General features: G+C 48.9%; 5 protein-coding genes across 5 annotated transcripts; 1 reads left to right on the forward strand and 4 right to left on the reverse strand.

Moving 5' to 3' along the window:
* Positions 1-532: 532 nt before the first annotated feature.
* Positions 533-1,274, reverse strand: EI90DRAFT_3092891 (uncharacterized protein). Its single transcript, XM_039062452.1, has 3 exons — positions 1,000-1,274; positions 730-878; positions 533-668 (listed from the first exon to the last, which is right to left on the reverse strand). Exons 1-3 carry the CDS (start codon positions 1,119-1,121, stop codon positions 604-606), a joined length of 336 nt encoding a protein of 111 aa, XP_038908131.1. The 5' UTR covers positions 1,122-1,274; the 3' UTR covers positions 533-603.
* A 3,277-nt stretch (positions 1,275-4,551) lies between these two features.
* EI90DRAFT_3159864 (uncharacterized protein) lies at positions 4,552-6,556 on the reverse strand. Its single transcript, XM_039066251.1, has 3 exons — positions 6,444-6,556; positions 5,885-6,370; positions 4,552-5,827 (listed from the first exon to the last, which is right to left on the reverse strand). Exons 2-3 carry the CDS (start codon positions 6,216-6,218, stop codon positions 5,031-5,033), a joined length of 1,131 nt encoding a protein of 376 aa, XP_038908132.1. The 5' UTR covers positions 6,219-6,370; positions 6,444-6,556; the 3' UTR covers positions 4,552-5,030.
* A 1,303-nt stretch (positions 6,557-7,859) lies between these two features.
* Positions 7,860-9,226, reverse strand: EI90DRAFT_3092902 (uncharacterized protein). Its single transcript, XM_039062453.1, has 2 exons — positions 8,752-9,226; positions 7,860-8,694 (listed from the first exon to the last, which is right to left on the reverse strand). Exons 1-2 carry the CDS (start codon positions 9,059-9,061, stop codon positions 7,910-7,912), a joined length of 1,095 nt encoding a protein of 364 aa, XP_038908133.1. The 5' UTR covers positions 9,062-9,226; the 3' UTR covers positions 7,860-7,909.
* Positions 9,227-9,899: 673 nt separating this feature from the next.
* On the reverse strand, positions 9,900-12,812 carry EI90DRAFT_3022875 (uncharacterized protein; the record flags this gene model as incomplete). The annotated part of the gene is made up of 12 exons (XM_039057823.1): positions 9,900-9,976; positions 10,041-10,152; positions 10,332-10,410; positions 10,440-10,518; positions 10,578-10,796; positions 11,000-11,119; positions 11,189-11,239; positions 11,536-11,560; positions 11,750-11,855; positions 11,995-12,037; positions 12,172-12,272; positions 12,700-12,812. The coding sequence occupies 12 exons, from the start codon at positions 12,810-12,812 to the stop codon at positions 9,900-9,902; spliced, it is 1,125 nt and encodes a 374-aa protein (XP_038908134.1).
* Positions 12,813-13,020: 208 nt separating this feature from the next.
* On the forward strand, positions 13,021-13,490 carry EI90DRAFT_3137108 (uncharacterized protein; the record flags this gene model as incomplete). Its single annotated transcript, XM_039064828.1, has 3 exons — positions 13,021-13,170; positions 13,227-13,344; positions 13,408-13,490. 3 exons carry the CDS (start codon positions 13,021-13,023, stop codon positions 13,488-13,490), a joined length of 351 nt encoding a protein of 116 aa, XP_038908135.1.
* Between the last annotated feature and the right edge of the window lie 841 nt (positions 13,491-14,331).

The raw sequence follows: 14,331 nt of genomic DNA on the forward strand, positions 1-14,331 counted from the left end.
TGTGGAAGATAACGCCATCATAGTAACCTTGAAGATGTAGCGGCAGGCGACATGAGACATGAATAAACATCATGCAGCAAATCGTCATTCATGCCTTCCATAGCTAATGCAACAAAGTTCCTGCACGCCTTAGGAGTCTCCTGATACATTGCCCAAAGTTTCAGTGCGGCGCGCACCAGAACTTGATGAACAGACCTTTGACCATAATTCGATCTGTCCAAAGAAAAGCTGTATCAACTGACCACTTCTGTATCTGTAACTCCCCTCTCTACTCGCCTCTATCTCTCCAACAGATGTCTCAAGAATGACGCGGCCTTTGGTAGGAAGAGCCATCGGTGATTGAACAGTTGGCTAGTACAAAAGGTGTCGAAGTCCTTTTACTTGAGGGCTTTCAAATCGAAAGGGCGGAAGGTGGACAGAAACTATACGATACTCAATGCACCTTCTGAATCCGTCGAGAACAAGTTAAAATCCCGGCGCCTAATAGTTCAATGAATTCGCACGTGCGATACCGGATCCACTGAATTGAGTGCTTGAACAGCATTCATCTAGCAAAGCAGCGATCTTCGTTAACATTGGGTTGTCCTGTAATAAAACACAACTTTAACCAGAAGCTCGGTACATACACAACGGGGGATGAATGACGACGACGACCAAGAAGGGGTCTGGTATGGACGAATATTACACCCACACCAATTGTCTCACCGATTTGATCGGCGACCCATCCAGAAAACATTACAACGACAGGAGCCACTATTGCTGAAACCCGCCATAGAATCATCTCTGTGTGTGTCGGAAAGGGAAACGACCATACAAAGCAATGGATTCCCCCGAAGGCCATCCCAGCGGCTGCAAACATGAGTAGGACTTCCGTCTCCATCACGAAAATCGGACTGGCGCTCCCACATGGTCCAGATGCTCCCAGGTGCTCTGGAGCCTCCGGAGTGCTCTGGACCAGGGGACCTTGCTCTAGTTGCCTGTCCGATTTTCGTGATGTCCTTGGGCTCAGACAGCTGCACGAGAGACATCGGGTCTGCGTCAAGCTCCGTTTTAGGTGTTGGTTGATCGACATTTGTCTCGGAAGTCGGAGGAACGGAACGGGACTCTTTCGTTACTTGCATTGCGCATTGAACGTTAACGGGTTTGTTCCACCACAGCACATAAACAAAGACACTTAATGCTGCATACGCGAGCGTCAGTTGAAGGAATGTCCTTGTTGTTATGATGAGCCTGATTCGGATATAGCGCCCAGCAGTTACGCTTGAGTGGCGTTAGCACAGCACTATGACTTGAGTCCTGCTAGTGACACTAGTGCTGCGAACACGTTGTTGCTATTCGACTGATAATTGATGTCTGGAACCTCTGCCACAATGCGACATGTGCAGGAAGGACCCAGGCGTTGAGAGCTCGGCAGATCTGACAGATCTCAGTTGCCAATGCTTTCGGCACGCACAAGATACGGGAGGGACCTTCCGATCTATATAACAGAAACTCACCAAGGAGTTATCGCACCAGCCTCTATGCGAGGCGATGGTATTCCTGGATCTCCTTCGAACAGCCCACGCTACTGTCATGCAGCAATCTGGCCCCCCGTCACTTTCTCGAGAAGCAGCGCGGCCCATAATGACACCGACATAAGGCCTTCCACAAACGATAGCTCCACGAACCGGGTCCTTCCGCCCGTCAAATTCGTTGATATCGAAAGAGTTCCAGCACACACTCCCCCATTCGTGTACGGGTGCAAAGCATGAAACATAATCGAAGAAAGTTCACGTTCGAGTAACAGGCTCCGAAGCGGAGGTCTGGTCCCAATTTCAGCGGACATTGCCAGAATTGGATCAACGGTGAACGAGTTGTTTCCAGTTTTGGTATACGTGCCCAAAGGGATGGGGATATTTTGCATGCGTCTGACTGGGGCAGCTCCCTGCTCCAGCCTGCTGGCCATGTCTATGCACTTCGCAAGCAAGAGCGGACGGTACGGCTGGAGGAGTAGCTTCAGGTAGCCGTATCAATAGGGCTAAGTGACCTTGGAACCTTTTCACAGGCTTTTTTGCCAAAGGGGGGCAAGACGAAGTGATGGCTCAGTACGAGTCAGGCCTCTTCACAAATCCCCCGTGTGCGTCGCCTGCGGGACGCGGGAAGCAAACCCTCAAGCAGTCGCCCCCTGTCATCACGGACCTGTTTCTGAAAGATAATACGAAGAGAACATCGGGGGTTACAGTGTTCAATTTTCCAGGCGCCGCCCCCTTGTACTCTTTGCATTCTGTCAGAAGAGGCTCGGAAGTATCACACGCTGAGGCAGGGAGGATGAAGGGATGTGCAGGTTGCAGACTACAACGGCGGCAAGTTGAGCACTGAGGAACCCCGTCTTAGTCTTCAAGTATCCTTACGGCGACGTTCTGACGTGGTGGTGGAAACCCTTGGTTATCGGACTGGTACCGCTTGTACGGGCGGTATATTATGGAATGTTTCTTTTGTGTAGTTGAAGCTCTTGCGGCCCGGGCCACGCGTGTCTCGCCTCTAGCATGGGTTCTGGTTCAAGAGAGGACCGTAGGACAGCACAATATAACGATATCTGCTGGTTTCATGGCCATGCCTTGAAATGGCTCGGCTTGGCGTATGTCATTTCGGAAGCACTTGTGCTTTTGTTGAGTCGCACTCTTGGGATCCTGCAAAGCTAAGGAAAGCCAGTGCATGTAACACGTTCCAGAATACTTAAGAGATACCTGCTGATTTTTGCACATTGATCTGGTGTGGGGAAAAACTTTGACGAATCACATTTGACAAAGTTAGTTCCACCCGACTCACACTGGCAGTTCGCAGATACTGGTCATTGCAATCGCGGCCCAGCCTGCAAGTAAAAGTCTCCTCTGCCACATCCGGCCAGCAAAGACTCTAGCATTAGGACTGAAGCGTATAAGAAGGGGAATCATAAGCAAGCAATTAGATTGTTTACACGTGCACCGGTTGGAACGGGTGTCGAGCGCATCTCCCTGCATAGCAATCGGGCACATGCTTATCGCAAAGTATGCTGTCAATTTTTGTCTGGTAGAACGTCATTCAATCTTCGACCCCCACGTAGCTTTATGAAACGGAACGCAACAAGAAATACCTCGGCATCATCCAGCGGGATTGCGTTAAAGGCAATCGAACTTTCGGGGATGACAGGACATTTCAAATGGTGGGCTCGAATGCGTACCTTTGCTTACAGGGACTCGTCGACCGCAATAACACGCAGTCTGACTCTTATCGTCATACCCGCCGACACTGATCAGTAATTGAGAGCGTAGTAGAGGAGTCCGCACAAGAGTCAAACAAGTTGTAAGTAGAAGAAATGTCAATCCCCTTGTTCATTCCACCACCCGAGCCCTTGCTTGGGACCTACACTGAATGTGCCCCGACAGTCTGCCGTAACCATCAAAGACCGCACCATGGGAGCAGAAATTTCGCCCTTTGATCCACTGCTGGTCAATGTTACTCGTAAGATGCTACATCCGTACTCCGATACTCTTGCAGAAGCCCGTCTACGTCTCCTTGGCCGAAAGTTTTCAGATCCAAGGACGCACTGTAGTGCTCGTTCGGTCTCCCGCGTTTCGTGATCCAGGCGCCAAGTTGCTGGACAATGATAACAACGATAAACCCTCTGCCACGGAGCCTCGCACGACCCACTCGGCTGTTGCGCACGGGGCATTGCTCCTAGTGCTTCATCATGTTTAGGTGGGGGAGTTTGTTCGGGCCGGTCCGGTGAAATATGATCAGTCACCCGCAAAGAACCGCCCCAGCGAAGGGCTCAAGAAGTTCATTCAATCACCGGATGCCTGTGAGAACCTGAGGGATCAGCCGCGGATGGCGCATCTTTCGAGCGGGCGAGGGCGAAGCTTTGGGGTGCCAGGCACGAAAGTTCGTGTCCTACTATGCTACCCTTCTGATGAACCCTTAGGAGTTGTTCTGTTCCATTTCAAGTCCCCACCCCTACGGCCGGCATGACCCTATGTTCAGCGCTTTATGAGCCGCGCAGGTCCTTGTTCTTGGAAATTAAAGAACGTGCGTATCTTCATTCACTTGAAACAAATTTGACTTTACGTAGACTCGGTTTGGTCCAATTTGCAGTCCTGGCACATTCTTCATATCATCTTTTATCCACTGACGTACAGAACGCCGGCCACTCTAGGCTGTACTGGGAGTCTCGCACCGCGCCAACGATCATCTTCTAGTTGTTCTAAATAGCTTCGTATACTATTGGCACTTTGGCCGTGCTTCTATATATCTTTACATCGGCAACACTATCGACAACCTTCCTTCGACACTGGCCATCTGTCGCTCCTTCAATCCTCGCCGTCTACTTCTGCCACCACAATGATTACCGGGTCGAGCTCGCGGACTGTCGTGTCCGGGACGCACAGTTCCCTCTCACTCATCTCAACTAGGACGGTGACAGAATACGTTCCCGGGCTCGTACTAGCTTCGGTTCACGACTGGCACCAGATGCTAAAGATATTTGACCATAATTCCATCTGTCCCAAGTTGCATTAATTGACCACTCTTGTGTCTGGAACACCCCTCTCTATCTCTCCGACAGAGGTTTCAAGAATGACGCGGCCTTTTCATCGGTGATGGAACTAATTGGCCAGTACCAGGGCGTCGAAGTAGTCGAAGCAGACGAACTTGCTCCCGTAAAGACCTCGAAAACGAAAGGGCGGAAAGGCGGACAGCGAGTCCAAATCCGTTTAAGATCCGGGTACTCTGACCAGCTGGGGCATCCAAAAATGCTCCCGACAACTAGCGCAAGCGCAACACCCAGTTTGATAACGATGTGACATAATCTTCCAGGAGGTCCTAGCCCGAGTTCCTAGTTCACATGCAGTACGAGGAGGCAAAGAATATGGGGTGAGGTGGGGAAAGGAATGATGTATTCAGAGATGTAAAGAGCAGACGGAATGCAAGAGGCGTTTGTTCACGCATAACTTGTGCTGTCTCCTGGATCATGTAAAACACGATTTTAACCGGGAGCGCGGCTGGTACATACACAGCTATCCAAGATGCGGGAGAAAAGACGACCAAGACGGGGTCTGGTACAGATCAGGTGGAGGCGAACGCAAAGAACTGAAGGTGAGAACAAAGAGGATGACCCGTGCACAGGCGTAAACAACTGAAATAGGTACCAATATCACACCTGCACCGATTGCCTCACCGACTTGATCGGCGACCCATCCGACAAACATCCCAACGACAGGAGCCACTGTAATATATATCGCTGAAACCCGCCATAGAATCATCTCTGTGTGTGTCGGAAAGGGAAACGACCATGCAAAGCAATGGATCCCCCCAAAGATCATCCCAGTGACTGCAAATATGAATAGGACTTCCGTCTCCTGGGGCCCAGACAGCTGCACGAGATCTGCGTCAACTTGAAGCTCCGTTTTAGGTGTTGGTTGATCGAGATTCGTGTCGGACGTCTCTTTTGTTACATGGATTGCGCATTGAATGTTAACGGGTTTATTCCACCACAGCACATAAACAAAGACACTCAATGCTGCATACGCGAGCGTCATCGTCTCGAGTTGCGATCTGTTCAAGTGGGTTCCCCATCGTCCGACGTATTGAACGATAAACCATAGTAATTGGAGGACGACGAGACATTTGGAAATCGCATCGCCTTTGCTTCTGTCGAGAATTTCCTTCCTTGTGATTGCGGCCTTTCTAGTATTCCCCGTCTTCTCAATTATGCCAGGATATTTCTGCAACTTCTCCGGGACCACCACCTTTCCTTTTGATGGGTCGAAGAAACCATCCATGACGACAAAGTATGAATGGGTCAAGGTCCATCCTTGTGACAATTGCGAGTCAGTGCCTCGCCCCTTACTGTTACAAATTCAGGACACACCTTCAACCATCTTGTATTTTTTTGACACTCTGCGAGACAACATGAATTGGCGCCATGCAGTCCCCAGAATCCACTCCGGCGAAACCAGTGAAGCCATCATCAAACCAACATGCGATGAAAACGACCAGATATCACCGTCGTGCTGTGGTACGTTTGGGTGTACCGCCGTCCAAACGCAAGCAAAGACGGTAAGGAGACAGCCATAGACGAGGCCCCACATCGTTCGGCAATTCCGGAGATCGTTGCAACCATCAGATACATTTTGCGGGATGGGCGCTGAGTAAACACTGTAGGCAAGAAGAAAAAAGGTGAAAAGAGCCAGAGCGGTTGCCATTGGGTTGATAGAGTGCGAGTGCAGACACACAGAGCATAAACGAGCATGGGCCTTATAGGCCCATGGACAGGGGTATGCATCTTTACATACAACGCTGCATGCGGAATTTCACTTTGTCGAATTTGCAGCGGCGCGGAGCACGAAGACCGGTTCTATTTATATATAGAGTCACGAGAAGTGTAGGTGAGCTTAGTCATCGCCAAGAAAGCAACGGAGTTGAGGTACCTATGACGAAATGTCATCGATCACGTGTTGTGGTGACATATACTTCTCCCCACAATCTTCTTCCCCTTTCGTGCCTGAAACTCGCCGCGGTCGGTGCAACTGGCAGGGTGGGGACTTGAATGACATCGAGATTGAACGGAACAACTCCTATTCGGTTCCGGGTGTCAAGTCAGTCGTGGGAACAATCTGATTCTGAATCTACTGCCTCCCCATGCCTCAAATGATAACTTTCGCCTTGCAGCCTCCTCCTGCTCCTTTTGCGCCTCTCTGGCTAGGTGATGCGCTCGCTTCTTCGCTGCCGTTACAATATTATCGAATGGATTATCAACAATCCGAATAAATTTTATCTTGGCTGGATACCCGCTTGCCCAAACGCCGGCTTAGAAAGTATCGTTGGATGGATTGTGAGTTTGAACACCCACCGTACTCCCAATTTTGAGAGAGCGTCTTGATGAGATAAATTTTCAATCGGCAGTGCTGCTTCGAAGGAAACACCTTCCACCTACTGAAGACTGTGTTTCTGACAACTCTTCCGAATAATGTGTGTTGCTCCTGGAGTTCATCCACACGATCATAACCAAAGCCAGGGTGTTAGCACGGTCTTCTTTGTCTTTCGGCATCATCCTCACCCACGGTGGGCATAGCGCAGTCTAGGGTGTATTTCGTCCTCGAACCAATGGCCATAGAATGATTCTCCCTCGCCTATCTCCAGTCTGGACAAGGAATCTAGGGACTACTCTGTGGAAGATAACGCCATTGTAGTAACCTTGAAGATGTAGCGGGAGACATCATGCAGCAAATCGTCATCCACGCCTTCCATAGCTATTCTTGCACGCCTTGGGAGTCTCCTAGTACATTGCCCAAGGTTTCAGTCCGGGCGCCTGCCAAAACGTGATGGAAAACCTCTGACCATAATTCGATCTGTCCCATAGAAAAGCTGCATCAACTGACCGCCTCTGTATCTCTGTATCTCTCCGACAGAGGTCTTGAGAATAACGCGGCCTTTGGTAGGAAGAGCCATCGGTGATAGAACTAGTTGGCTAGTACTCAAGGTGTAGAAGTGGTCGAAGTAAGTAGACGAACATTGCTCCCGAAAAGACCCCAAAAACGAAAGGGCGGAAAGGTGGACAGTAATTATATGATGCTCATCCGAATCCGTTTGAGAACAAGTTAAGATCCTGGTACCCCGACTAAATGGGGCATCCAAAAGTGCTCCCGACAACTAGCGCTAGCACAACACCCGATTTGATAACGAGGTGACACAATCTTCCGAGGAGGTCCTAGCCCGAGTTTCTAGTTCACATGCAGTACGGGGAGGCAAAGAATATAGGGTGAGGTGGGGAAAGGAACGATTGGGAGATGTAAAGAGCAGACGGAATGCTAGAGGCGTTTGTTCATGCGTAACTTGTGCTGTCTCCTGTATCATGTAAAACAAAATTTTAGCCGGAAGCGCGGTACATGCACAGCTATCCAAAATGCGGGAGAAACGACAACCAAGACGGGATCTGGAATAGATCAGGCGGAGGTGAACGCAAAGAACTGAAAGTGAGAACAAGCAAGATAACCCGCGCAGCGCAATAAACAAGTAATGTGCGTAATATGATTAGTGACCCAAAGCTACCAAGATTCCTCGGAGCCCATACAGACAACATAATTGGAAAGACAGGAGCCACTGTAATATATATTGCTGAAACCAGCCATAAAATCATCTCTGTGTGGGTCGGAAAGGGAAATGAACATCCAAGGCAATGAATTCCACCAAAGATCATCCCAGTGGCTATAAATATGATGGTGAGTTCCATATCCTTGGGCCGCACCTGCACGAGGGGCATCGGATCTGCATCAGTCTCTGTTTTAGGTGTCGGTTGATCGACATTTGTTACGTGGATTGGGAATTGAATGTTAACGGGTTTATGCCACCAAAACACGTAAACAAAGAGACTTAATGCCGCATACGCGAGCGTCATTGTCTCGAGTTGCGATCTGTGCAAATGGCTTGCCCATCGTCCGACGTATTGAGTGATAAACCACAGTAGTTGAAGGGCAATCATAAATTTCGAAAACGAATTGCCTTTGCTGCTATTAAGAATTTCCTTCTTTGTTATTGCGACCTTTCTAGTATTCCCGGTCTTCTTGATTATCCCGGGGTATCGCTGCAAGTCGTCTGGGTCCACCGCTTTTCCTTGTCCTCCTTTCGATGGGTCGAAGAAACCATCCATGGCGACAAAGTATGAATGCGTCAAGGTCCACCCTGGTGACAACTACAAGTCAGTGCCTCGTCCCTTTACTGTAAAAATTCAGGGCACACCTTCGACCATCTTATATTTTTTTGATATTCTCCAAGACAACAAGAATTGGTAACATGCAGTTGCCAGAATGGCCTCCGGTGAAACCAGTGAAATCCCCATCAAGCCAATGCGTGATTTGCGCGGCGGCCAGATACTATTAGAGGGCTCTGGTATATCTGGATGCGCCGCCGTCCAAACGCAAGCAAAGACGGTAAGGAGACAGCCATAGACAATGCTCCACATCGTTCGGCAATTCTGGAGATCGTTACAACCATCGGGCGCTGAATAACCATTGGCAAGAAGGACGTTGAGAACTAGAGCGGTTGCCATCGGATCCGGTCGAGCGCAGGCAAACAAAGGTCGAGTATAAGCTTTATACTCTCAGCTGGATTGCGGCACAGCCCTATGTTCAGCGCTTCCACTACACGCAGCCGCACAGGTTCTTGGAAATTAAGGAACTTCATTCACTTGAATCACTTTAGATTCAGTTTGGTCCGATTTGCAGCGGCGTGCGAAAAATGGCGTTGATCTGAATGTACATATCGGAAGCGCAGATTGTTCACATCCTTCATGTCATCTTTTTGTCCACTAACTTGCAGAGCGCCCGCCACTCTAGGCTGTACTGGGAGTTCCACACCTCGCTAATGATCATCTCCTAGATGTCCTAAATAGCTTCGTATACTATCACCTTGGCCGTGTTTCTATATAGTATCTTTACATCGGCAATGCCATCGACAACCTTTCCTTCGACACTGACCATCTATTGCATGCTCCTTCATACATCATGGCTCAACTTCAATTCTCGCCGTCTACCTCTGCCACCACTCAACGACTACCGGGTCGAGCTCGCGGACTGCCAGGCACAGTTCCCTCTCACTCATCTCAACTAGGACAGTCGTGCTCGTACTAGTTTCGATTCACGACAATTGTTCTGGCACCGGATGATATAGATTGACTATTTCATGGTTGACTATTGTCGTAAGCGCGGCTTCGGAGATTCTGTGCAAGCGCTTGTACAACGAAATGGGAATCCTTCCCGAAGAGGCCACTCCCTATTAATGCACCTCAGGGATCATTCTCTGAGGTGTGCGAATTCACCTAATCCCAGCTGATATGTGCTTTTTTCAGACGGTGGACAGTGTTCTGGGACAACATGCTCCATGACATTCTACTTATCACAAACACCCGGCGTTGAGACAACTCGTTGATGAGTACGGGTCAAAGCCAAATTCTCCTCGACGAATCCTGCAGGAACAATTTCGTCTGCTTCGACTCTAGGAGTGAGCGCCAACGTATCCCCTCAGCACACCCACAAAAGTCAACCTCCAAACCTCCAAACCAGCAAAACCCCTCCCAGTCCCAACAATGCTATCCACAGGCACTTCCCCGACCTCCCCAGCAGCAACAATCGGGACCCAATGCTAGCGAATGACCCAAATCGTTAAGCACCTCAAGGGCTTGACACTGATCCCCCTACGCTAGCTGCAATGCTGGGAAGCCCATTGACCGGGGAGCTGAGGGTTGGCAAGCCGGTTGGCAGTGGTGGGTTCCGTCCGTCAACTCCTGCTATAGAAGATAATGACGCTGCCTCCTCACATACAAGGGACTCCGGAGGCTCCATCGGGCGTGTCGAAGGACAAAAGGAAGGGAGAAGACGGGCTAATGGTGCTTCATCGTCGCTTTCATTGAGCCGACCATTCTTACTCACCCTGGGTGATTTTTTAAGCCTTCCATCCCTCTAGAAGCACCGAGCACAGCCATTGCACCTTCACCCACGATCAAAGAATCTGGACGGACAAAAGCCTTCAACGCCACCCCCATTGACCACTTTATCTTTATCGCATACTTCCATCCCTCCCCGTGGCGATAGGCATGTCAAATGCACCCGCTCCGACAGTTAACACGACCATCGACACAGCAGGCCCGAGTGCTTCGCGCGGCCACAGAGTAATCACTTTACTCGAACCCGATTTCCCAACCATATGCTTATTGTTTACGGATGACCTCTCGATCTCGCTTCGCTGATTACACATACCGATATTGAGCGATCTATCTAATATAGAGGCTGAATTGGGTGAAAATTTCGGTGTGGGGTTCTAGGATTATCTGCACGAGGTGACATGGACGATTTAATATTTAATCTGGACACTGGTACCCTCTGCCATGTCTCCGTACTATCCCAATGCCAGGGCCACCCTGCCCCCCCCTTGGGGAAAGAGGTTTAAAAAGGGGTAAGCATGTCAATGAGAATTAAAAACGACGCATCACCTTTCGGACGTTGTTCTGTGACGCGCTTCTCATATCTTGATCGGTCTTCTTTGGCTCCTTTGAGCTTGTTAGATGACTTTTCATGAGATGACGACGCTTCGATGTCCTGAGGGCCTGGACCTTGAGTGGGAACGCGTGCAGATCCGAGAGACTAATTATAATGACGCATGATCGGGGCGGCTGATATACTTGTTCTGGATTCTTCCTCTGCAGCTGCATCTCCGACCGAAAGTAGCTTTACTACAAGACACAATTGCAAGAACGATGATCAAATGAGCTCATTCGGAGTACAGCAGAATAGATCAACTTGCCTTTTTGCGCTCTTTCCACCTCGCAGCCTCCTCCCGCTCTTTTTGTGCATCCTCTCTAGCCAGCCGCTAGCTGCGTTCACTTCTCCACTGCCGCTATGCAGGGTACAATGTCACCAAATCCATATCTTGGGTGGACATATTGATCACTTGTTCTTGTCAAGCTCTTCGCTTGCCCAAATGCCGGGTTAGAAGGTCGTTGGATCCATTGTGAATGTGAACACTCACCACGCTCCCCAATTTTGATAACGTCCTGATGAGATAGATTTCAATCAGCAGTGGAAACGCTTTCCACATACTGAAGATCGCATTTCCGACAACTCAATTCAAAATAAATCGCAACCAGAATCAAAATGGTCTTCTTTGTCTGTCGACATCTTCACCTAGGGTAATGAAGAACTGGCTATATTTGAATTCTTCTGGCCGTTGTTGTTGGCCATACCAAGAAGTCCATGGTGGGCAAAACGCAATCTAGGATATACTTCGTCCTCGAACCAATGGCCATAGAATGATTCTCCTCCGCCTCCCATCCCTGTTCTGTCTCCAGTCTGGACAAGAAACCCAGGGAACAAGTAATCTCAAATGTAACTGCACTCGTGGGTCATGTTCAATTGTAAATATGTAGCAATCATCAGGCTGTCGGATCCTGTAATAAAACGCAATTTTAACCAGAAGCGGGGTACATACACAGCTATCCAAAACGCGGGAGAAATGACAACCAGGACGGGGTCTGGTATAGATCAGGTGGAGGTGAACACAAAGAACTGAAGGTGAGAACAAGGAGGATGACCCGCACAGCGGAATAAACAAGAAATATGAGAAATATGAGTATTGACCCAATACTACCGAGGTCCCTGATCTTACCCACGACCAACATTACAAAGACAGGAACCACGGTACAGCCATTTGCAGAAAAATCTGCCGTTTTGAATTTATCGGGTATGTGATCCTGGTCATTCGCCTTCCTAAAAAAGTTGGAAGGATCAGGTTCAACGAAATAGGATTTCCTTATGCGGATAGTCGGCTTAGCGCCGGGGTCCAACCTCAGTTTGGGCACCACAATATATACAAAATCACGTGGCCATCACGCAATGACTTGCGAAGTGAGGCTTGCTGTCAAAACCAATGTACTTACTCCATACTCTGCTGAGTGGCACTATTGCTCCTCCACTGCTCACGGCCTATCCTTGGAACATACTGTACTAACACAACCAACAACCGGTCACGCGTCACATGAAGGTCTTGGATTGAATTAAAAATCAACACAACTGAATTGATTGGGTGCCTCCGGCAATTCCCGGAGGCCGTGGGAACCGGTTGTTGGTCGTGTGAGTACAGTACACCTGCCAGCATAGCATAGTCAAAGTCTGCGGATCTATTGTACCCACTCACCGGATGCACAGAACATGCTGCTGACGCAATTCTGACCCAACTGTAACCAAATCGTGACTCAACAAGCCATCTGACAGGTCATGGGCAAGGTACGCCAACTTCAGGGATGGCATTCTTGTTGGGTCAAGTGCTCATTGTTTGTTTGTTGGCATACCAAATGAGCGCCTGTGATTTGGCTGCATGGTACAGCGATGACAGCAGCAGGGGTTGCCTGTTGATTGGTCATTCTTTATATTGGGCACCTAGCGCCATATATAGGACACCTGGAACAGGGGGAAGGACTGAAACGTTGCGCACTTTACTCAAACTATCTGGCTTGATATGTCGTTCAACCCCGGTGAGAATTTATATGTCAACAATGATGATAAGCATGATGGGCAACCTCCCTATTCCTCTCAACCCCAACCCACTCTGAACCCATTGCCTCTGCCTCTGCCTGTGCAAATGCTGTCGACCCAAAGTGATCTTCCTGTCTATCCTGGTCAATTGGGCCCTATCGCGGTGTTCAACCCTGTGCCACCATATAGGAACCATATCCCCATGTCGGCCCCCCAGCAGTGTCATCCCAGGTGCCACGAGTTGCCACTGAGCATAGCAAGCTAAATGGGAAGGAGAAGGAAAAGCCAAATGAGAAGGGAACAAAAGGTATGTTTCAGCATCTTACTATGTCTTTCTTAATCTTACTTTGGGCAACTTTATACTGCATAGATTTTGAGTACCAGTTCACTCTGAACACAATGGATCCCAAGAAGGAGGATGAGACTGTATTCTTTGTTGATTCAAAATCTTGACCACCCGAAGAAGTTCTTCACCAGATTTTAAGTAGGATGGAGGTGGACCTTGCTGCCCATTGCATTGGTTATTGTCTCTCTGATGAAAAGGAACTGATCTGGACATGTATTAACAATATAGAGGATTTTACCTGCGCGATTGAGGCTCAATGTGAAATTCAGTCCCAAGCATACAAGACCAAAAAATTACGCATTATCAATAAGGTTTGTGTTTCATTGCACTATGATAACAATAACAACAACTTTGTGAATCCAGGATGCAGTCAGGAAGGAAGTTCGAGTTGTTGCAATCAAAAAACGGAGCACAGCCACAGCTGCCACAACTGCTTCTGCACGTCATGTAATATATGAGGAACTTTGCAAGAAGCTCTGGTGCAATGGATGCTTTAAACATTGCTATTGCCACCCTGATGTGGAATTCTGTCATTTGCATTTGGACAAGGAGGCAATTGCTGTCTGGGCAAAGGTGATGGTATGCTTGTTTAGTTCTTCACTCACGCTTCCTCTCACTTGGCCTGAATGGTGTCATAGACTGATGGTGTCAAGGGAGTCTCATTCACCCAACCACCCAATAGTCATTTGTTTAGTGCCTTGCTTCTCAAACGCCAAAAAAATGACCATCACACCCAGAAGTGCTTGCACTCAGCCAACACTCCCCCTCTGTCCCCAATCCCAGCTAAGTGCTGGAAGCCTCTTGTCCCATGCACTCTGGAGAAGACACAACCATTTATTTTGGACCTTTCTCCGACTCCTGTCAAGCAAGTCTCAACCTCAAAAGTACCTGTAGTTCTTGTCCTGCGCACTCCAGAGAAGATACAACCTTTGTTTTTGGACTGTTCTC

The sequence above is a fragment of the Cantharellus anzutake genome, assembly GCF_015039405.1.
Source record: "Cantharellus anzutake strain C23 chromosome Unknown EI90scaffold_180, whole genome shotgun sequence".
In the NCBI taxonomy this organism is placed as follows: Eukaryota; Fungi; Basidiomycota; class Agaricomycetes; order Cantharellales; family Hydnaceae; genus Cantharellus; species Cantharellus anzutake.